At 30.9% G+C, this 23,565-nt stretch overlaps 1 protein-coding gene and 1 long non-coding RNA gene across 9 annotated transcripts in view; both read right to left on the bottom strand.

The window, feature by feature from the left end:
- The window catches only part of LOC125852109 (delta-amyrin synthase), a 64,513-nt gene that overhangs the window by 22,174 nt on the left and 18,774 nt on the right, over positions 1-23,565 (bottom strand). The window contains exons 2-19 of one of the 8 annotated variants that reach the window (XM_049531841.1): positions 8,615-8,841; positions 7,497-7,682; positions 7,334-7,423; positions 6,450-6,647; positions 5,730-5,814; positions 5,391-5,557; positions 5,032-5,220; positions 4,820-4,933; positions 4,510-4,629; positions 4,313-4,435; positions 4,103-4,201; positions 3,826-3,882; positions 3,633-3,679; positions 3,394-3,537; positions 3,139-3,316; positions 2,713-2,793; positions 2,238-2,321; positions 1,519-1,789 (exon numbers count right to left, since the gene is read on the bottom strand). The exons of 2 other annotated variants lie outside the window; for them this stretch is intronic. In XM_049531841.1, coding sequence (XP_049387798.1) covers positions 1,667-1,789; positions 2,238-2,321; positions 2,713-2,793; positions 3,139-3,316; positions 3,394-3,537; positions 3,633-3,679; positions 3,826-3,882; positions 4,103-4,201; positions 4,313-4,435; positions 4,510-4,629; positions 4,820-4,933; positions 5,032-5,220; positions 5,391-5,557; positions 5,730-5,814; positions 6,450-6,647; positions 7,334-7,423; positions 7,497-7,682; positions 8,615-8,815 — 2,286 coding nt within the window. In that variant the 5' untranslated portion in view covers positions 8,816-8,841 and the 3' untranslated portion in view covers positions 1,519-1,666. Of the gene's footprint in view, positions 1-1,517; positions 1,790-2,237; positions 2,322-2,712; positions 2,794-3,138; positions 3,317-3,393; positions 3,538-3,632; positions 3,680-3,825; positions 3,883-4,102; positions 4,202-4,312; positions 4,436-4,509; positions 4,630-4,819; positions 4,934-5,031; positions 5,221-5,390; positions 5,558-5,729; positions 5,815-6,449; positions 6,648-7,333; positions 7,424-7,496; positions 7,683-8,614; positions 8,842-21,798; positions 21,950-22,390; positions 22,475-22,837; positions 22,919-23,565 lie in introns of those variants that run through there. 5 more of the 8 variants (XM_049531838.1, XM_049531845.1, XM_049531836.1 and 2 more) reach the window with 5 other exon arrangements.
- On the bottom strand, positions 12,655-13,255 carry LOC125852111 (uncharacterized). Its single transcript, XR_007444973.1, has 3 exons — positions 13,038-13,255; positions 12,839-12,956; positions 12,655-12,799 (listed from the first exon to the last, which is right to left on the bottom strand). It is a non-coding gene; the product is annotated as an uncharacterized LOC125852111 (long non-coding RNA).

Genomic DNA, 23,565 nt, shown 5'->3' with positions numbered 1-23,565 from the left:
GCATTCCACGTACGCGCCACATATGATACGAGGATATGAGACTTAATTGTTCAAGGGTAAATATATACCCAAAGTTGGATGAGAGAGGCAAATATATAAAAAAAATATGATGAAGGGCAAATACAACCATTTTCTAAGAGTACAAGGGCAAATATGACCCTTTTCCGATCTATGAATAAAAATATATTTTTGAGAAAGCATCTTTTTTTTAAACATGAAAATATCTTTTATTTTTACTAGAGAGTAGAAAATAATTTTTGAATTGAAATTGAAAATATTTTTTAAAAATAAACTTAAATTTTTTTGGGTGAGGTGGGAGTGTGATGGGGTAAAAAATAAAAATTTAAAATTAAAAATATTTTTTAAAAGCAAACTTAAACTTTTTTTTTTGGAGGGGAGTAGGGGCTGATTGGGGGAGATCGCTGTAGGGGTGGGGTGAAGAATTAAAAACAAATTTTAATTTTTTTCAGGAGCGATTTTGACCTTTTGGATAAAAAAAAAATTTGACGTACCCCTTTGAAATTTTTGGCAATTTTTTTTTGCCCTTTTGACTTCGAAATCAAATAAATTAGGCCATTTAATCCTAGCTAGGGTTTAAGTTAAATATTTGACCTAAGTATATCACCTATAAGTGATTCTATTGAATGGGATGAAGAGAAAATTCAACTAAATATATAGTTTGAGTTTAAACTTAAAAGTCAAAAGGCATTCCACCTATGACTTGTGGAACTTGTATTAATTCTCTTAGTTTAAAATTTATATGTATTAACGATGTAAAAAATATGATAAGCTGACAATGTAACGTAATAAAAGATATATGTAACATGTTAAAGGGTAATCCTGTTAAGTAATTTTAAAGGACATTTCAATGGACCACAAGTTTAAATTATTTGATTAAATTGACTTTTATCCCTCTTCAAATGAGAACTAAAAATGTAGAGAATTTGTTTAGATGTTGTATAAGTTGATGTTTGGTCATGAAAATTAAATTGAATGGGTTATACGGGTGGGTTAAGTGGATATAGGTGGGTTGTTAAAATTTGAGTTTAATTAATTGGCCAAGTCAGGTCCCTTCGTAGGATTGCACCATGTGTACCAAATAAGTCTTCCGTCATAGTGAGGGGTAAATGTGCATTGCTTTTTGGATGGTAGGAGCACTAATGAACGAAAAGTATGACAGAGGTATTTATATACCATTCGATAGTTTGAAGGTATATTTGTCCTTTTTTCCAATAATAAATCTAAATTAAAGTAAATCTTAAAAATAGGCTAGAATTAAGCAAATATTGAGCTAAAATGAAGATCAACTCAAAATAGGATATCCTTGATTGAGCTAAAATCAAAATCTAATATGAAATTATCTTGTATCCAACCCTCAACATTTTGAGTGAATTGGACACGACATCACTTTTTGAGCCATATTTGACACCCCTAAGTATAACCATCAAGGGTCGCGATATATAAAAAAACAAATCACTTTCAAGAGAGAATTATAATTATTTTTTTTCTTTTTGTAATTTTCATTATTCACATATTACGCACATATACTAAATATTTAACAACAGCTTAGGCTATGATTTTGGACATTGTTACATCACTTACATTAACACAAGAAACAATAAACTACATTATTTACTTCTTAAGATATAATTAATATAATATATATTTAGTTGTTTTCTAATGGTACTAGGACATTTTTGCAGTATTCTGCCAAACCCCACAATGGAAATATATTTCTATATGCTGCATAGTGCAACATGAAGTTCTTCATTACAGCTCCAGTTATTTCCTGCACATACTTGTGAAGTCAGATAAAAGCAATATTTTGATAAAACTAGTTTTAGCCATCTCTCTTCTTATAGAAATTGTTTGGCCGGTTTGAAAGGGCTTGCTTCTTTATATTAACATATCAAGGAAAAAAGCTCAAACATGTCATCGAACTTTCAAAAATGGCTCAGTCATGCCATATGTTAATAGTTGGGCTTATTTATGTCATCATTGTGACAAAAAGTCCACATTCGCGCCACTCTTCACTGAAAGTTCCACGACATATTTGAGCTTTTCTCCACTAATCAATATCAATCAAATATGACCAGTTTGTTTGAGTCGACTAAATGAATCATCTATGTTTGCTTCGTTTATTTCCAGTCTATTTCATTCCAATACGTAACAGCTTGTTCTTTTAACAGTTGAAGAATCTTCTCCTTTGTTTTACTTGTAATTTACAGAGTAATTACCTGTTGTGGGAAGTCACCATCTTCCATCTGAGAATTAATCAAAAGCCTTGCCGCACGGTGGAGGGGTCTTGGATCTCTATCAACCTGTCCAAGTAGGAGAGTTGGTAAAGAACTCTTTTAAAGAAAAAATTTACTATGATTGCGGAAGAAATTACAGAATTTACTAATGGCAAATTAAAATACATAAACAGAGTGCATATTTAGCCACCTCAACTTGGTCTCAACCGAAAACTAAACACTCCAATTCGTTTTCATTGTGACGCATGGACACCCGACACTGACGTGGCACATAAATTTTGGAGGTGTCTAGATGATTATTTTGTAAGTTGAAGTGTTCAACTGACACAATGGAAACGAGTTGAAGTGCCTAGATGTGCACTCACAAAGTTGTAGTGCTTACTTGTCAGCTGAGAACGAGTTTGAGTGTCTGTTTATGTATTATGCTTTTACTAATAGTAACAAGGAATTAATTAACCTGGCCAGAGTGAATCAATCCCATCAATGCCCATGCAGTTTGTACAAGATTTGAGTGTTCTGTTTCAAGCTCTCTATATACCTGTTTGAAAAAATACAAAGCTAAGTCACAGTTATCTTTTCCAGTCATCTTTGTACTTCATCCTCTTCTTTAAGGGTAAAAATGCATGTCAATAGGAAAACTTGACTTAAATTATTCAGAATTGGAATGAAACGGTTCCAAATGGAGTAGGATGCATGTGCAAAGTTCATATAACCTACTATGTTGCATGGACTCTCCAAAAATGTTGTTGCAGATCGTCCAAAAATGTACAACTTTTGGAGGATCTTACATGCACCAAGTGACATTCTGAGAAACATAACATATAATAGACCTTAAAAATGCACAAATTGAGACATTGGTGTAGTTATTGTTCTTTTACATTACCTTGTCAGGACAAGAATGGTAGCTTTCTCCCCAACCACCATCAGACCTTTGTCTTCGTAACATAAATTCAACGCCTTTACGAACAGCTGCAGAGTTGCTGTAAGTCTTGCCTGCTGCAGCAAGCCCTCCAAGAGCAAACCAGGAAGCATATGTGAAGCACACACCCCAGCAACCATACCTGTTGACATAATTAATCATATCATATGTATTGATAGAGCAGAAAGTTCAAGGACTCACAAGAGAAATATCATATACCATGAACCATCAGGCTTCTGTATATCTTCAACATATTTAACAGCATTATCAATGAAATTATCAACCTCCGTGGTTCGGTGTCCAGGGTATAGCTTCTTAAAATGAACAAGTGCTTGTATTGATGAGCCAGTGCACTCAACATACCTGGATTGACATGTAATCAGTGTGAAGCTGTAAAATGGAGTCTAACAATGGGAAAAAGGCTTACGGGACATAGAGAAACTAGAGAAAAATCTTACTCATGCTCAATGACGACGTCCTCAAAAATTTCAGTAGGATTGAGCAACTGGAATATAACAGAACAAGAAAGTTAAATGTTCAGGGTTTGGATGACTATAGAAGAAGTTGACTGTTGTTAACAACCATTAAATGAAGCAAATAGATAAAATTCCTACTTTGTGAATCTCAAACTAAAACAATTATTTTACTTACCTCCAAATACTCTGAGGCACCTGCAGGCTCCCAGGCTGTTAAACCGCCATTTTTGCTCTGCAATTTTATTTAAAATGGATCTCGATATAACTAGAAATGAGCCAAATGATGAGTGACTAAATTTAGAAAAGATGAATTTATAACACAGGTAGTCATGTATTGGATTCTCTATTCGGTGTAAGATATAAGTTTATCTTGGAAATTTTGTACAAGCAGCAGAGAACTTAAGATTCAAAGACCAATGATTTCAAGACATGTACATTTCTCATTTTTTTACCTGTAAGGAAAGAATAACGTTCACCGAGTCATATAGTCGTGCAGGTTCGATTGCCTCACCAACTAATTCAGAAGGCATTGTAGAGAAGAGAAGGCAGCACTAGAGAAACAGAATTAACAAGTTATCAGGCAAATCTACTAGCATTATCATCTTACTACTTTTCAGTAATCACAAGAAGTTTGAATCTTATTGCATAGAATAGTTAGATACCCTTAATGCTTCGGCAGTGGTATCAGATGCTTGCCATCCATAATCTTGGTCTGAAAAAGTCCACGATCCTTTTGAGATATGCCGATACATCCCTCTAAAATCACCAGAAGGATTGTCCTTCACCTAGCAAAAAGTCACTTATATTAATAAGGTCCATATTTTGAAAGAGCAGCTATGCTCATGATTTAACATCCAACCTGAGATTTTTTTATGAAGTCGTGTCCTTTTCTAAGAGTATCTGATATCTCGTCATTCAACTCACTGGCCAATAGTGCTTGAATAGCAAAACTAGTATCCCATGCTTGGCTACCGATATTCTGCAATTCAACAACAAAACTCCCCAATTTCGGTCACTATTGTTTGCATCACTTCACAATAGGAAAAGGAGCTAGCTTTTTATTTTACAAACATGTATTAAGTGTAAAAGAGATCCTATTTCTTAAATCACTGTGGCTTGTGGAATAGTATAATGTCCTTGCTTACAGATAATACTTTATATCTACCAACCTGCATTTTCATTCCATCTTCAGCTACCCATAAATAATCTGGAACCCGAGCAAGATGTTTTTTGAAATAACTGCCATTTGGATCCTCAACCCAACAAGCAAGCATACACAATACCTACACCATCCACATGTAACATAAGTGTCAAACGATCGAAGTTGTTAAGAAAATGCAGGTATTTTGTAATCTATCAAAAAATGAAAAAGTTGCCATACTTTATTAACACATTGAATGGTGATGTATCGGCTATTCTCGTCTTCATAATGTATATGTTTCATGGTAACTTCAAGAGCTTTATTTCTCAGCTTGTTGAAAGGCCAACGAGTCAATAGAGGCTCGGAAACTAAGTGGAGACTGTCCCACATCAAATCCTGAACCAGTGGATGAGGGTAATAGAGATCCTCCTGCAGCAACAAGTTTGTGTTTGATCATTTGTAGAAAATAGTATGATATCTATACTAATAACTTCAAAGTTTGATCGGTAGACAAAGTTTTAGAGGGAGAAACTATATTGAAAATTATGTCGAGATTATTTTTCTAATATCAGTAATCAAACGACACTTGATAGTCATACCTTTGCACATAAATGACGTACTCTTTTCCAGTTGATTTCATTGTATGGTTGATCATATAACTCTTCCCTCAATTGCAAAATGAGAGGTGTGATTGGACCAACAAATCTCTTACCATAGAGATAAGACATTGGCATGTAGACCATTCGACTGTAACACCACGTTTTTGCTGCATTTAAATTAAGAGTCAAAATACTTGGAAGATCAATATATCAACACTAATAGAGAATGGAAACAACCAGAAAACATTGCATAGAAAATCCTTAAAATTAATATTTACAACAAAATGAACTGACAATTTTAGGATGTGTATGCGTAAGCAATAAAAAAAATTGGCCTACCTGGATGCATGGGAAGAAAAGAAGGAAGAATCCAAAACTCAGGAGGCATTGGATTGGTTCCTAACCACTCAAAAGCTCCAAGAATCTGAATGAAAAGAAGGAAGATTTGTCAGCCACAAGAAGATATTAACATGACACTACAAGGTTTAGTTTTTGACAAAGGAGTGATATAATTTAACGAGTGTAACACTTGCCCCTATAGCAGTTATCATGTTGTATTTACACTTTTTATCTGCATTAGTAGTTTCAATTCAGTTGCTTTACTTGTAAATGATTATTGTACTTGTATGGCTGGGTTAGTTTTTGGCTCCTAGTTTTATACTAGAAGAGCTTGTGAATCCTGTGATACACCTGTACCAAGTGAAATATCCTTAAGGATAGTGTCTTTCGCAGAATCAGGTCATCTAAATGATAACGTCAATTAACCAACCATCCACAACAAGTGCAGAGGAATGTATGTAGTAAATAACCAATAAGTTCAACAAGCCTAATGTTTTCGACACTAGAATTTAAGCAAACTAATACTAAATTTTGAACCTATAAATTCAAAAATGTGGTGTTCAATGATAAGAACCTAAACGTTGAATCCATCAAACTCAAACAGATTAATAAACATTACACATTGATAGTGTAAAATTTTTGTACACTACAAGTGTATATAACTTAAATCCTACTATAGTATATATTCTTCTAAAAAGTTATTAGGGTAACTAATCATACCGAGAGCCATATTTTCCCCCAAGAAGGAATTGCAGTAACGCTACCATGATCAAGAATCCATTTCCTTGCTCTAGCACATGCGTTGCTTTTGCCACCATCTGGTCCTTCTCCAAGGATCCTCATGCAAATGTAACTCAGAGCTGTACAAAACATTGTACTGTGACCTTCTATATGCAACCCCCATCCACCATCTTCATTCTGAATAATACAGAATACCATCAGTAATTCAGAGCTTTTATTTGCACTAATAGAGTCTATTGTCTAAAGTAAAAGAAAAATGGATAAATACCTACGTAGCCCCTCAAACTTAGCACGTTTAGTTGCAGCTATCTATTTAAAACTTTGATAAAAAAAATTTGTAATCATTGTGAATTTCATAGTGTTTTCTTTGGTTGATATTTTAGTTGATGGATGAGATTTACGACCGGTAATTTGTAGTTGAATTTGACACTTGAACTTTAGAGATTATTAACCAGTGAAAGCAAAATAGATCCTCAAGATATGTTTTCAGATACCACTATACAATTACAACCTGTTTTTGCTCAATGGATACAAAACACAATATGCATTTTAACTTGGCATGACACTTAAATTTGTATAAAATCAAACAAGTAGACACACACATCCTACGTGACATAATACATGTAGGATGCCACACATTAGTTCAGGTGCATGTCATGCGAATTGCCACGTAGAATATGTGTACTTATTCAACTTTATACAAATTTAAATACATACTCGCACACATCCAAAGTTGGAGGGCACTAAGGTCAGCTAAAACCAAGCTAAAAGAGCACGTTTATGTATTATGCAAATAAGTTTAACATAAAATTCTAAGAATTTGAAAAGAAAAAAAAAAGTCATTGTGGCATTAAATCATATACCTGGTGACAGTATATATACCGAAGAATTTCCTTTTGATGTTCAGCTGGGAATATAGTATTAAGATGCCCAGTGATATACATACACATAACCTGAAACAATTTTGGCTTTAGTCCATCCATTTTGTCAAAAAGAATTTTACAAATCCAAATGAAAAAAACTTACGAGAGGTGGAAGGAAGAAGAGAGGACCGGCATTTTCAGCAGGCCAATGTCCATCAGTAGCCTGTAAAGCTGAGAAGAAATGGACAGCTCTACGCAATGCAATTGTAGCAATTTCATGGCTAATTTCTTCTCCTTCTTCTACTTTTACTGCTCCAATTCTCTGTTTGAAATTCTTCTCTCTCAGAAACTGCACAAATATTATTCCATGGGTTTAAAAAAGATCGACCTATTGATTTAAAAAAGAATGACATGATATCATATTAATTTAGGATCGGAACATTAATTTTTTTATTTATTTTCTTAAATTTCGAATCAAGTCAAATTAATTATTTTATTTTTTAAAAAAAGAGTTATATTATCATTTCCTAGCTGAAATATTATCATCACATAAGAAATGGGAACAATTGAAATCCATAATTGAGGTATGATACTTAAACTATTGTATATTTTGTAATACATTGAACATATACATCATGAAAAAATATAACTGTTATGATAGTTCTATAATAAGTATCCTTTAGAAGTAGTCAAAGAAAAATCTACAAGTATATAGAAGGGATTTGTTGTATCAGGAAAAAAAGTACTTATATTTTTCTTAATATGTATACGGGCAATATTTCTGTAAGAAAAGTTATACATTTCTTTTTCTAATATAAATGTATATAAGTTAGATATGAAATTCGAAAAATTAGACTTTGAAATACTTTAGGGGTATATTTTAACTTTCCACTTAGTTAAAGTTATAACATATATAAGAGTTAAGACACTCAGTCTAGGTCTCGATTATATGTAAATCAATTTATTTTCCTTTTGTTTTCTTTCTCTTTTTCGAAATTCATATTAATTGTGTTCGTTGTCATGATTTTTCATGAAACATGTGATAATACAAACTTATGGGTGTTTTTAATAATTTTTTATAACTTATGATTATAAATCATTTTTTAAAATCAAATATTTCTTCCAAAACCTATGGTCTAACACATGGTAAAACTTCAACAAAAAATGACTTGCCAAAACTATTTGAAAATTATGGTCAAACGCTAGCTTACTATCACAAGACTCAAAAATCTATCTTGCACTAAAGAAAAAGAGAGAGAAAAAAAAAAGTTAGTTATTGACCTGCATTCTCCAAAGAAGATCACTATTGGGCTTAACTTTGTAACGATTGTTCCAAAAATGTTGACGGGCCTCTTCGATCTCGGCATGTTCTTCTATCGTTCCAGCGTTTGGGTCGAACTCCCATGTTTGTCGTCCAACATAGTTATTTGTACTGTACAAATATGGACCATCTTGTCCTTTTGCAATCTTCAACTTCCACATTCTTAAATTCTTCTTTATTCACGAGGCTTACAATTTAGTGATATTAATAAGGATCTCATATAATATATTATATAATATAGGTGTGAGTTCAAACTATCAAAGGGCTGAAGCTACAAAATTACGATCAATGATCAGTTGAACATCCTTCGTCCTGGATTATATAGTATATGCACACAAAAGTCGGAATCCTTAGTTTATGAATTTCATATCACTTTCTTTTCTTCTACTTATTGTATTCTTGATAAATTATTCATAAATATAGTACTCTTTTAACTCAATGTATATTTTAAATTTTAAGAGTTAAACAATTTAAATTTAGCCAAAATTTCAAATATAAAATCTTTAAGTTTTTTTTGAAATAACATATTTGGAAACTATGTAAAAAGTACTATAAATCACAAAAATTGAATATCTAAGATATATGAAAAAAATTATGATCAATTTTTTTTTAATTTAAATTTTAAAAGTTAAAATAGAAAAAGTAACAGATTCTTTTTAATACAAATAAAAATTTTGAGTAAAAATTATTAAATTTTACCCTGCATGTGATTGAAATTATTTTTCATATTTCTCACTTTTTCATCAAATCATCAAAAGGATGACAGGATAGATGCTCTAAAGGTCTCAATAAAATTTCATGCAAAGTAAAGATAAAGTGATCACAAAATATTATCTTTTTTTAATTAAAAAAATAACACATAGAGAGATAGAAAACTCACCAAGTTTGGTAGACTGAAAAAGAAGAAATTATAATGGAATTGGAAAAAAAGAGTTATATGCTCAACTATTAATACTGTCTTATATAGAAAAAAAAAACAAAAAAAGTCCACAGTTGGGAGCTTCAACTGTATTATTAATGGCAAAGTAATAAAAATTATTAATATTTTGGGTCCGTGCTCAGCATAGGTATTATCCTCACTAAATATATAATAAAGTAATTAGTCTATAATATAAATAGTCATATTTTTATTCATAAAAAATAGTTAAATCATAAAAGTATTAATTATATATTATGATACACTTTAAAAAGTTTAGTTTAATTATACATGAAAATTGAAGCAGATAGTTTAAAAATACATAAAGTATACATTGACTATTAACTGTGGCCGATTCAAAGTCTCTTCTAACCGTCTCAAAGTTTAAATATGATTTTTCTTGATATTTCAAAAATTTCTTAGTATATAATTTACTCGAAACTAGCGCAGTTGCAATATGCCGAATTCATTTTTAAAAAAAACATACAGTTAGGAGCTTCAACTATATTATTAATAGCGAAGTTAAATTTATATATATATACTTAAAAAATTAAATATATGCATGAAGACTAAAGGAGACATTGAGTATACATCATGTGTACACTACTATTAAATCTTGACTAGTTAAGATCTCTGTTAAACAGTCTCAAATTTTAAATATGAAATTCTATTGATATTTTAAAATTTTTAATATATAACTTGCCCGAAATGTTTGAAGACAATCTTGACATTTAATGTTCATTTCAAATATATATGTATTGCTTTAGTAGCAAACACGTGTGCAATAGGTGTCCTGACCATCTTTCTTCATTATTTTTTTTATCTTCTACTAAAATAATGTTTGAATTATTTTAAAATAATATTTTAGACAATCATACAGAAGAAATTAGACTTCTCCATATAGGTTGAGAGGGCACATAGAACAATGATCAATCCAAATCCTTCCAATCAGGACACTAATGATAATAATCACATATTAGTTGACGGAATTAATCAGTCATCGTTTTTATATAATTTAAGATGGTTATTATCTTACGAACCAACTTTTGAAATAGAGAGTAAAACATGATAATCACCTTATGAGCTAACTCAATATTGGCCCCTAGGTTATGTAGTCTACCCTCTACATGTCTAGGTCTGTGTATCGGAAATGCTATAGACTCAAATTGGTTGAGGGAATGAATTATCGTTTATTCATATCATCATATAATTTTAGAAAATTTTCACCGCATGAACTAGCTTAGTTGTGAGCCCAAAATCCATTTTCTTAAACACTAACAATATAGTTAAGTAAACACAACCTAAAATATCCTAGGTGGCCAATTATAAACCTATATAGCTTGACTTTTGAGAACTGTGCCTACCACAAACTTTCTACTAGCTATGGCTGTAGACTGTAAACGTCAAAAAAGTGTCTCAATTTTAGGAAATTTCACATTTTTCATTGCGGATAAACTCTTTCCAAATTTTGCTATAATAGAAGTTACAAAAGGGTCGAGGTAGGTCGAAGAAAAATATGAGTGGAAGGTGATTAGAAGGGACACATCACAATCTCAACTTATTGAGGATATTATATAAATAGTTATATTTTTATTCATATATAAAAAATAGTCAAAGATCATAAAAACATATATTAATTATATATTATGATATACTTTAAAAAGCTGAATATAGTTTAATTATACATGAAAACTAAAGTAGATAGTTTGACTATACATAAAGTATACATTGACTATTCAACTGTGACCGACTCAAAATCTCTTCTAAACAGTCTCAAATTTAGATATGAAATCCTCTTGATATTTCAAACTTTTTAATATATAATTTGCTTGAAACTATTCACATTTGCAATATGTCATTTTTTTTTAAAAAAAAAAACACGGTTACAAGCTTCAAATGTATTATTAATGGTGAAATTAAAATTTTTATTAATATTTGGGTCAATACTCAACATAGGCATTACCCCCCAATATATATATACTAGAAGTTGATGGCCCGTGCCAGCATAGTAAGTGTGGCACATAGATATATATGAAGATCGTATATTAAGTACATAGCCAGTGTGACACATTGATATTATATATTAGTTGTTGAAATCTAACTTTATAGGTACATACATTTTATTCACATAAGCAAAAGGAAAGTGATGCGTTATGTTGGAAATTAGCCGATTGTTTTTCTTGTTGTGAGTGGGATTGTAAGACAACATTTAAGTGATTGGCATTGCCTGGACAAAAAATGGCTCCAATTATATTGCAAACTGTAGACGACATGACTTTTCACTGATAAAAAATTAAAGTATAGCAGTTAGTTGAAATTTTGAAGGTAGGTAGTAGTGAGAGATATAGATGCACAAAATAGAAGCATATAGATTGTTGATTTTGTTTCTAATGAGAATTAAGTTATGCTGATAAGAGATCATTCGGGCGGATATGTAATATGAAATTAGATGAGGGTAAATAAAAGGAGAAATACACAGTGAAAATGTTTAGAACAATAAAAACAATACTAATCCATATTCTTTATTACACTTTACACTATAAAATAAGGTTGAAATTTTAAACCTGGAATTTGGTTATTCGGAGCATGCACATGCTTGATTGATCACGAAGTATTTTGGGGTTGGGTTAATCCTGATTTGTTTTTTGATTTTGCACCCTTAGTTGGCTTATACAACTACCCTTATTTTCCAATTGAATGTCAAATAAGCACACATATTAAAATTTATTGAAACTTTCTCTACATGACAATAAGCACACATGTTGAAATTTATTGAAACACTCTGGAGATATGAGTACCAAATTTAAACACATGAGTTATTATTTGATAAGATTTGTGTGGAGGAGAATATAGTAAGAAAATGACAAAAAAAATGTTTGTACATGTCGGTGTACAAGAATTTCTGGACGGGGCAACTTTCTGGGACACACATTTACCCTTGGTAACTTCTGATCCATAAATTACTGAACAACAAGGCATCTAAAGATATCCGACTGTCTCCAGCTTTGCAACATTGACCAACAGAGACTCGTTGCTGAAGGGGCAGTCTCTTCTCTCCAGATTACAAAGGCATACACAGCTGGAGAGTACGTAGTGGAGGTGTGAACGGGGAAGTCGTCACAATTGCCTGCAATGGTGAATGATGGCCCCAAAACCAATGTCAAGCAGTCCAAGGATTAGGCAATCAGGGTTGTCACATTCAGATGCAAAGATTAAAGCTTTTTTTCACCTCTAAGAACACAAGTACTCAGAAAAGGATTTTTTTCACCTCTAAGAACACAAGTACTCAGAAAAGGATTTTTTTACAAATGTAGTTACTGTATTGAGTCATTTGCAATACATGCACTTGATATTTTCGGATCTGATATTTCCCTAAACGATGAACCCTGTTCAAGCAAAACAAGTTTTGGAAAATTACAAGTAAGTAACAAAAGAAACCCATCATGAATGAGTAAAATCTTACTTACTTCTACAAATTGCATGTGGGGATTCAAATTCTGAAATTGATAAGCTTCTTCTGATCTCTTAACCTCTTTGCCATCTTGCTAGACATACGCAAAAATAGAAAATTTATCAAAAAGCAGTTAAATCACAACCAGATTTTTTTTTTTTTTTTTTAAAAAGGATAAAAATATTGAATTGAAGGAAAAATAACTTAAACTATTTTTAGGTATGAGAAAAACGTTGAATTCATCACAGTAGGGAATAAGAATGGAAAGACAAAGAGGATACATATGAAGTGGTGCGTGTGTATTAGTCATGGGTATAACCAAATGGCTGAAAAGCCAAATATACCCTTAACTTCTAATTTATTGACGTTAAGCAGGCATATTGAAACTGTCTCTTCTAATATATCTAAATATAAAAATAATATACATTTTCAATCTGAATTAATAATACTTCATTTTAAAAAAATATATATTTAGAACCAATTCCAAATTCATAAATAAAATGGCTAAAGTGTTTTATTAGAAAAATAAATAAGGCAAAAGTTGAGGGACAAAACTCCACAAGTGTAGTTCAATGGGTCGCAATCACATTTAATGATATTTCAGTGGATGGCATCAATTGTAATTTAACAGAAAATAATGGATCTTTTATGGACCTGTTGATGTGGTCTAAAGAATAAAGCAGAAAATACAATTCCTTAGCAAATTGATCTAGGAAAATACTATTATACCCTTAAACTTTCTTCTAATGTCACCAAGCTGACATGTTGAAACTCTTGAAACTCTCTCTTCTAATATACTAGATAATGTTGCCCGTGCTATGCACGGGCCCAATAATATAAATAGTATGTTTTGGGGCTAATAACGGAGTTTTTGAAGAGATTGTTTGCGTGGATAAAAGAATAAATTTTTTTATCACAAACATGTACTTTTTTTGACGCTATTGAAGGCATAATAAGACTATCCACATACAACATTTTTGAAATATTTTATGTTGTCAATTATCATGATTTATAGTATTTTTACGATAGATTCACTTCAAGAATCAGTGGAATTTTTTATGTTTTTTTCAAAACATATTTTATGTTGTCAATTATCATGATTTATAGTATTTTTACGCATTTTTTAAATATAAAAAAAATAAGACAAATAAATTAAAATGGACCCAATATATGTTATTTTTGTTGTCTGAATTTATGTCACACAAATAAAATTTGGAGAGTCATCCAAATTTTATTTTTTTAAAAAAGAATGTTTTAAGTTATTAATTATTGTGATTTCTAATATTTTTATGTAACTTTCAAATAACCTACATTACTGGTCACTTTGTCCTAATTTATGTGATATGAATAAAATTACAAAATTAACCCTTTTAAAATGTCTTTCAGATATATTAAGTTGTTAATTATTATTATTTATAATACTTTTTTGGTAATTTTAAAATGATATGTGTTATTTTTTCTGTCCCAATATATGTGAGCCTGATAGAATTCTGAAAGTGAACCTATTTTATTATATAGCTTTTAAATATTTTAAATTGATAATTATTGTAATTTTTAATGTTTTTTAAGTCATTTGTAAATGATATATGTTGCTTCCTTTGTCCCATTTTATATAGTATAAATAAAATTCCCGAAACCAACTCAATTTTGAATATATTTTTTTAAATATCTTAAATTATTAATTATTACGATTTATTATATTAAAAAAAATAGAAAATGTACAAAACTTGTATCAGCCAAAAAAATGACCACGATAATTCGAAGCCTACAGAAAGCAATATGGTTGTACGTAATTTTTAAATACTTAATATATATTACTCCCCTTGTCTCAATGTATGTAGCATAGATAAAATTTCAAGAGTCAATCAAATGTTGTTAATTGTTAAGAATTATAATACATTTTACGTAGTTTTCAATAATTTCACATTAAACAATACATATTACTACTTTTGTCTCATTTTATGTGACATTGATAGATTAATTTTAAGAAACAGTCAATTTATTTTTTTGAGTTTTTTTAATAAATATTTTAAGTTGTCAATTATCACGATTTATTGTATTTTATACATAGTTTTTAACGATAGATTAATTTCAAGAATCAATCGAATTTTTTTATATGTATTTATTTTTGAAATATTTTATGTTGTCAATTATCATGATTTATAGTATTTTTACGATAGATTAACTTCAAGAATCAGTGGAATTTTTTGTATCTTTTTCAAAACATATTTTATGTTGTCAATTATCATGATTTATAATTTTTACCCAATTTTTAAATATAAAAAAAATATTAAGACAAATAAATTAAAATGGACGCAATATATGTTATTTTTGTTGTCTCAATTTATGTGACACAAATGAAATTTGAAGAGTCATCCAAATTTGCCTTTTTTTTAAATAAATGTTTTAAGTTATTAATTATTGTGATTTATAATATTTTTATGTAACTTACAAATAACCTACATTACTGGTCACTTTGTCCTAATTTATGTGATATAGATAAAATTACAAAATTAACCCTTTTAAAATGTCTTTAAGATATTTTAAGTTGTTAATTATTATTATTTATAATGCTTTTTTGTTAATTTTAAAATGATACATGTTATTTTTTCTGTCCCAATATATGTGACCATGATAGAATTTTGAGAGTGAACCTATTTTATTATATATCCTTTAAATATGAAATATTTTAAGTCATTTGTAAATGATTTATTATATTATATTATTATATATTATATAAACTCCCTTATAGTAGAAAAATAAATATATATTATATAGTAGAAAAAATGATTTATTATATTATATATTATATAGGGAGTTTATGATTGGACATTACAATGTCCCATCATAAACTCCCTCTTATATAATAGTAGAATACTTAGATAATAGCATGGGCCCAATAATATAAATGGTATATTCTGAGGCTAATAACCGAGTTTTTGAAGCGATTGTTTGCGTGGATAAATGAATAAGTTTTTTTTATCACAAACCTGTACTTTCTTTGACACTATTTAAGGCATAATAAGACTACCCACATACAATATTTTTAAAATATTTTATGTCGTCAATTATCATGATTTATAGTATTTTTACGATAGATTCACTTCAAGAATCAGTGGAATTTTTTGTATTTTTTTTCAAAACATATTTTATGTTATCAATTATTATGATTTATAGTATTTTTACGCAATTTTTAAATATAAAAAAAATANTATGTCGAGGCTGCTAGATTAATTATCTCTGAACATATCAAGGACATAAGTACAAAACTACTCGAAAACATGCAATTAATTTGAGTGAGCAATCTATTAGCTTAGAAGATGAAATAAAAGATCCTTGACCATAGGTATGAGAAGATTTTTCATTTGATTTTCTATTTCGAAAATCAAAATTTTCCCTCAAGAATCTATTTTCCTTCAAATCCTACCTTAATTAGTCTGAAGACTTTCAAGACTGCTCCTATATTTATAAAAAACATGTTCCATACAGTAGCAAAGTTTGTTATCCAAATAACTAACACGATCAAAGATTTAAAGATATATCAAAATCAACAAATATAGAAGGAAAACTACTGCACAACAATAAACAAACAGAAACCTAAAAAATTATGAAAAAATCAAAATGGTAAGTGAATTTCAAAAGCTGTAGGCAGATAGAAAATCAATAATCTCCAATTTTAGAAATCACTATTCTCTACCCTCTAAAATTATGAAAAATAGAAACAAAATAGAAAAAGCACAAATTAGAGTGCTTACCAATAAATAAATGAATTTTGAATGGCCATTCACATTCCCAAATCTCCTGACATATACAAAATTCAAGAAACATCAAAGAGTAAGAAGCCATAAAAATGCAACTAATATAAACTTTTTCAATAAAAAACGTACCTTTAAACTAAATATAAAAAATAGAGGACACATAAAAAATTGTGCTATTCATGTAATATTTATTTCCATTTATGAAGAATCTAAGTTATACCATGTGAAATATCTTTCTAATTTCATAATTCGAAACCAAAATACTCAAAGTAGTCAAAAAGTCAACAATCACGAAGGTGAAACACTCAAAATCTGAAATCAAAATTCATGATTTGAGACAAACTTCAAAACTTAATCACTTTTTTCACACACTAACCACCACCAGTATTCTAATCCTATTGATAAGCCCATCCAAACCCTCATATATTATTTAACAGAAAAATACCCAATAAATTTGTGACTATCAAAAATGTAAACTTGCCAAAGAAAAAAGAGAGAAGTGAGAAGAAAAAGAAGGGCAACACCAATTTCCAAGCATCCATGAGTAGTTCAAACCAATTTAGGAACATGCAAGAAGTAAATCCAACAATTAGCACATTCAAAAATCAGAAAATCTAAATAAGACCCCAGCAACCGTAAACAAATACCCATTAGGAATTGAAGGATAAAAGTAGGTATTTTAGGTTAGGATTATACAATAAACATAAATTTCGAAGAGAGAAAATAGATGTAGAAAAGGGGCAAATTCACTCACCAGTTTCAAGTTTGAAAGAGAGAGGAATGGAGAATATGTTTTGATGAAAAGGGAGAGCTATCCCGAGCTACTTGCACTTCTTTCCACGTGGATATAAAGTGGCTATATCCAATGAAATTAGGCCAGACTAAGCTAAAATTTAAAGGGTTTCATGGTACACTTTAGACTCCTATTTGTACCACTATATGATGTTGTGTTAGTCCCAACAAAACTCCCACTTCTAAATAAAAAATATATATATATTCATTTTTATTTACATATAAAAAAATAGTATAAGTCATAAACATATATATTAGGGTACACTCAAAAAATTAAATATATGCATGAAGACTGAAATAGACATTGAGTATACATAAAGTATACACTAATTATTCAATTCTGACCAACTCAAAATCTCTTCTAAACAATCTCAAACTTTAGATATCAAATCCTATTGATATTTTAAGTTTTTTAATATATAATTTGTCCAAAATGATTGAGGACAATCTTGACATTTTAATGTTTATTTCAAATATATATGTACTGCTTTAGTAGCAAACACGTGTCCAATAGGTGTCGTGACCATCTTTCTTCCTTCATTTTTCATTTTCACTAAAAATAATGTTTGAAATTTTTTTTAAAAATAATATTTTAGTCAATCAAACAAGAGAAATTGGACTTCTCCGATCCATAAAGGTCGAGAGAGCACATAGAGCAATGATCAATCTAAATCCTTCCAATTAGAACACTAACAATAGTATTCACATATTAGTTGACGAAATTAATGGATTGATGTTCTTATATGATTTAAGATAGTTATCATTTTATGAGCTAACTTTTAAAATAGAAAGTAAAACACGATAATCACCTTATGAGCTAACCCAATGTTGGCTACTAGGTTATATAGTTCACCCTTCAAATGTCTAGATCCATGCATTGGACGATGTTGCAGACTCAAATTGATTGAGGGAATGAATTATCGTTTATTCATATGATCTTAGAAAAATTTCACTATATGAACTAGCTTAGTTGTGAGCTCAAGGTCCATTTTCTTAAACACTAACAATATAGTTAGGTAAACACAACCTAATTTGTTTATTTATTTTTGTCATTTTATTTTCAACTGTAATTTATTATATTTGTGGTATATTACACCAACAGTTCTATATTCTCATGATTTTTTCCATCTTATTTTCTAATAATCATGCTTCAAATTCTTCTTTTTCTTTCGAGACGAGTGTCTATCTGGAATAACCTCTCTATCCCATTAAGTATGTAGGGATATGTGTCTGCGTACTTTCTACACTCTCATACCCAACTTGTATGATTGTACCGAGTATGTTGTTATTGTTGTTGTTGATATTTTACAATGACTTATTAGTTGATCTAGTTCCTATTATGTCCCATCCTCAACCAATATTCTACACAATAACATTGCTAAGAAAAAGCATATATATACTACCATTTCTAGCACTTCATTACTAGAACTGACTTTCCTGAAAGAGTTGCTTCTAAGTCCAGAAATTCAAGCCTACTCTATCATCAACCAATGAGGCAGACTTTAGGAGAAAAATTCGACAAACATTTCTCAGGGATCAAACTCGGAAAAATTAGAAGCATTAACTTGTATTCAAGCTAAATAAACAGCGCCAAAGAGTAATCGAACATCCTTTCTAAAGGATGGCCCGGCTAAGTGGACTGCAGAAAGCATCATGCTGGACTCATATGAATTATGTCATCTATACCAAACAAATAGATATATTCTCTGACTCAAATAAAACGCCAAAGAAAACCATGTCATCTATTGATCTATCGCACAACAATATGGTTTATTCAATATATTTACATCAACACGAGTACTGGATCTTACCAAATTTCAGGTCAACTATATGTTTGAACATGTCGAAGATAACCAACATCATCGGTTGTTTATCGATACTTTAACATGTTGAACACTTCAAAGGGAAATCTTTAAACAACAGTTGCATTTGCTTAACTCCTAAGGCAAATATCTCTCACGCGCCTAAACTGCGTGGAATCACAGAGTGTGTCATGTAAGCCAAAAGATGTACAAAATTTCAAAAAAAAAAAAAAAAAGAGTTCAGGGGTAATAGGACCTTAGTTTAGTTAATGTGTATCTATGAGATTTCGGTCATAGTTTAGGGGGTAGTTGTACCTTATCCCAGATATTATATTAACATTAGCTTCTTTCATAATTAAATAAGAGAAATATTTCTTATCTCTTAAAATAGTGTGTGTTGTGCCACTATCTATAAGACATATATCATCATAATTGATTTTGAATCCATATGATGACTGGGAAATTTTCATATTCTTCATAAAAATAAAAGATATTATAAGAATGTAAAAAACCAACAACATAAGAAACTTAAAGAAATTATACTAAAAATGTAGAAATTAGTAAAACATAATGCCTTAAGAAAAACATTTAAGAAGAACAACATAGTTGCAAACATAATAGAAAACCAACAATTATTCTTATAATTTTTTTCCAAGTTAGATGATCAGTTCTTCAATCAATATTCTCATAAAAGTCTTCAACTTTCAGATGAGTACTATTTGGGAGGCCTTCAAAGTCATCATCTTTATAAGCAAGATTTGCATCAATATCATCATATTTATTTGAGGTAGCTGATTCATTATTATCATTCTGAATGGTCAAGTGTGCCTCTACATTAGTATTTTTTTCTTTTGAGAGAGGTTTGATAAAGTTTCACAAAATGATCAGGCATACGACATTCACGTGTCCAATGACCTCTCGTACCACATTAGTGACAAATATTGATTCTACCTCGAGAAGGATTATTTGAGAATTTTTGTTATTCTCATGTTTATTTCCACCATAATGACGATAATTATTTCGTCCTCTACCACGTCTACGATCATGGCCATGATCACGGCCACGTCCACGAGAATTATTTTCTCTTGATTCAGACTGATTATGTGTTGCTACAACATTCGCTTCAGGGAATGGAGCAGACTCAGTGGGACAGACTTCATGATTTTTCATCAACAAAGTATTATTCTGCTCAGCCACAAGTAGGCATGTAATTAATTCAGAATATTTCCTAAACCCCTTTTCACGATATTGTTATTGTAACAACACATTTGAAGCGTGAAAAGTGGAAATGTTTTCTCAAGTAAGTAATCATCAGTGATAGTACTCCACATAATTTTAATATGGAACTTACTTTATGAATAACAGAATTATACTCAATTACAATTTTAAAATCTTGAAATCGAAGGTGTAGCCACACATATCGAGCTTTTGATAACACCGTAAGTTTTAGGTGGTCATAGCAATCCTTCAAATTAATCCATAATTCAAGAGGGTCTTTCACAGTTAAATATTCAGTTTTTAATCCCTCATGAAGATAATGTCAGAGAAAAATCATGGTCTTCGCTTTATCCTGACTTGATGTTTTATTTTCTTGTTTAATAGTATCACCAAGACCTTTAGCGTCAAGGTGAATTTCAGCATCAAGGACCCATGACAAATAATTCTTTTCTGTAATATCAAGTACCACAAACTCAAGCTTTGATAAGTGTGACATGATGAACAATGTAATAGAAATTTAATTTATCCAAAAAAAAATTAGAGCTTTGTGTTGATAACGTGTTTTAAAATAAAAATATTAAAGTAAAAGAAGAAAGGAAGAGAAAGAAGCAGAGAAGTAGTTTTCTTCTCAAAAGGATATCTATTTCCATTACAATGTAATGCCCCTTTTATAGAGGTGAAATTACTTGGAGAGATGAATAAGCTACAGTAAATGTGGATCTCTATGGGCATCCATTTGTTTACAACAATGATCACATTCTTCTATTTTGACCCTAAACTCAAGATCCGAACCTAACCCCGATTTGAAACCCAACCCAAATTTGGGAACCGAGATCCAACCACGAGTTGAGACCAAGCCCCGACTTTGACCCAAAATTGGAGATCCGACCTTGACTCAAGAGTCAGGACCCGAGATCCAACCCCAATCCAGGATCGACTTCAACCCCGATCCTAGACCCGACCTCATTTTGGGACTAGACTCCTAGGACCCTTACCCATATAAAATATCAAGTAAAGATCTAGTAATAAATCTAAACTAAAGAAAATCTATAAAATGGGCTAGAATTAAGCTAAATATTTAAAATAGGATATCCTTGATTACACATATTATGCATATATGCCAAATATTTAACAACAGCTTAGGCAATGATTTTGGACACTGTTATATAACTTACATTAACACAAGAAGCAATAAACTACATTATTTATTTCTTAAGACATAATATAATATATATTTAGTTGTGTTCTAATGGTACTTGGACATTTTTGCGGTATTCAGCCAAACCCCACAATGGAAATATATTTCTATATGCTGCATAGTGCAACATGCAATTCTTCATGACAACTCCAGTTATTTCCTGCACATATTTATGAAGTCAAATAAGTGCAATATTTTGATAAAACTGGTTTTAGCAATCTCTGTTCTTTGAGAAATTGTTTTGCCAGTTTGAAAGGGATTGTTTCTTTATATTAACTAATCAAAGAAGTTCAAACATGTCATTGGACTTTCAGAAATGGCTCAGTCATGCCATATGTTAATAGTTGGGCTATTTATGTCATCACCGTGACAACAGTCCACATTTGTGTCACTCTTTACTGAAAGTTCGATGGCATATTTGAACTTTTTTTCCATTAATCAAATATCATTCAAATATGACGAGATTGTTTAAAGTCGACTATATGAATCATCTATATTCGCTTTGTTTAACTACAGTCAATTTCGTTCCAGTAACAGCTTGTTCTTTTAACGGTCAAAGAATCTTCTCCTTTGTTTAACTTGTAATTTACAGAGTAATTACCTGTTGTGGGAAGTCACCATCTTCCATTTGAGAATTAATCAAAAGCCTAGCCGCACGGTGGAGGGGTCTTGGATCTCTATCAACCTGTCCAAAGGAAAGTTGGTAAAGAACTCTTATAAAGAAAAGTTCTACTCTGATTTTGGTATAAATTACAGCATTTACTAATGGCATGATACATAAACAAACCTTTAAACTTGGCTTCAACCGACAAGTAAGCACTCCAACTTTGAAAGGTCACATCTAGACACCTCAACTTGGTCTCAATTGGAAACTAAACACTCCAACTCGTCTTTATTGTGTCTCGTGGCACATAAATTTTGAACAGTGGAAACGAGTTGAAGTGCCTAGATGGGCACTCTCAAAGTTGTAGTGCTTAATTGTCAGTTGAGAGCAAGTTTGAGTGATGTTTATGCATTATGCTTTTACTAATAGTAACAAGGAATTAACCTGGCCAGAGTGAATCAATCCCATCAATGCCCATGCAGTTTGTACAAGATTTGAGTGTTCTGTTTCAAGCTCTTTATATACCTGTTTGATCAAATACAAAGCTATGTCACAGTTATCTTTTCCAGATATCTTTAATACTTCATCCTATTCTTTAAGGGTAAAAATGCATGTCAATAGAAAACTTAAGACTTAAAATATTCAGTATTGGAATAAAACGGTTCCAAATGGAGTAGGATGCATGTGCAGAGTTCATATAACCTATTATGTTGCATGGACTCTCCAAAAATGTTGTTGCAGATCTTCCAAAAACGCACAACTTTTGGAGGATCCAACGTGCGCCAAATGACATTCTGAGAAACATTACCTTGTCAGGACAAGAATGATAGCTTTCTCCCCAACCACCATCAGACCTTTGTCTTCGTAACAGAAATTCAACGCCTTTTCGAATAGCCGCAGAGTTGCTGACACTTGCCTGCTGCAGCAAGCCCTCCAAGAGCAAACCAGGAAGCATATGTAAAGCACACACCCCAGGAACCATACCTATTGACATGATAATCGTGTCATATGTATCGACAGAGCAGAAAGTTCAAGGACTCGCAAGAAAAATATCATATACCATGAACCATCAGGCTTCTGTACATCGTCAAGATATTTAACAGCATTATCAATGAAATTGTCAATCTCTGTGGTCCGGTGTCCAGGGTATAGCTTTTTAAACAGAACTAGTG

This window comes from Solanum stenotomum, unplaced genomic scaffold (genome assembly GCF_019186545.1).
Source record: "Solanum stenotomum isolate F172 unplaced genomic scaffold, ASM1918654v1 scaffold32535, whole genome shotgun sequence".
Taxonomy (NCBI): domain Eukaryota; kingdom Viridiplantae; phylum Streptophyta; class Magnoliopsida; order Solanales; family Solanaceae; genus Solanum; species Solanum stenotomum.
This window is presented reverse-complemented; position numbering and strand designations above follow the sequence as displayed.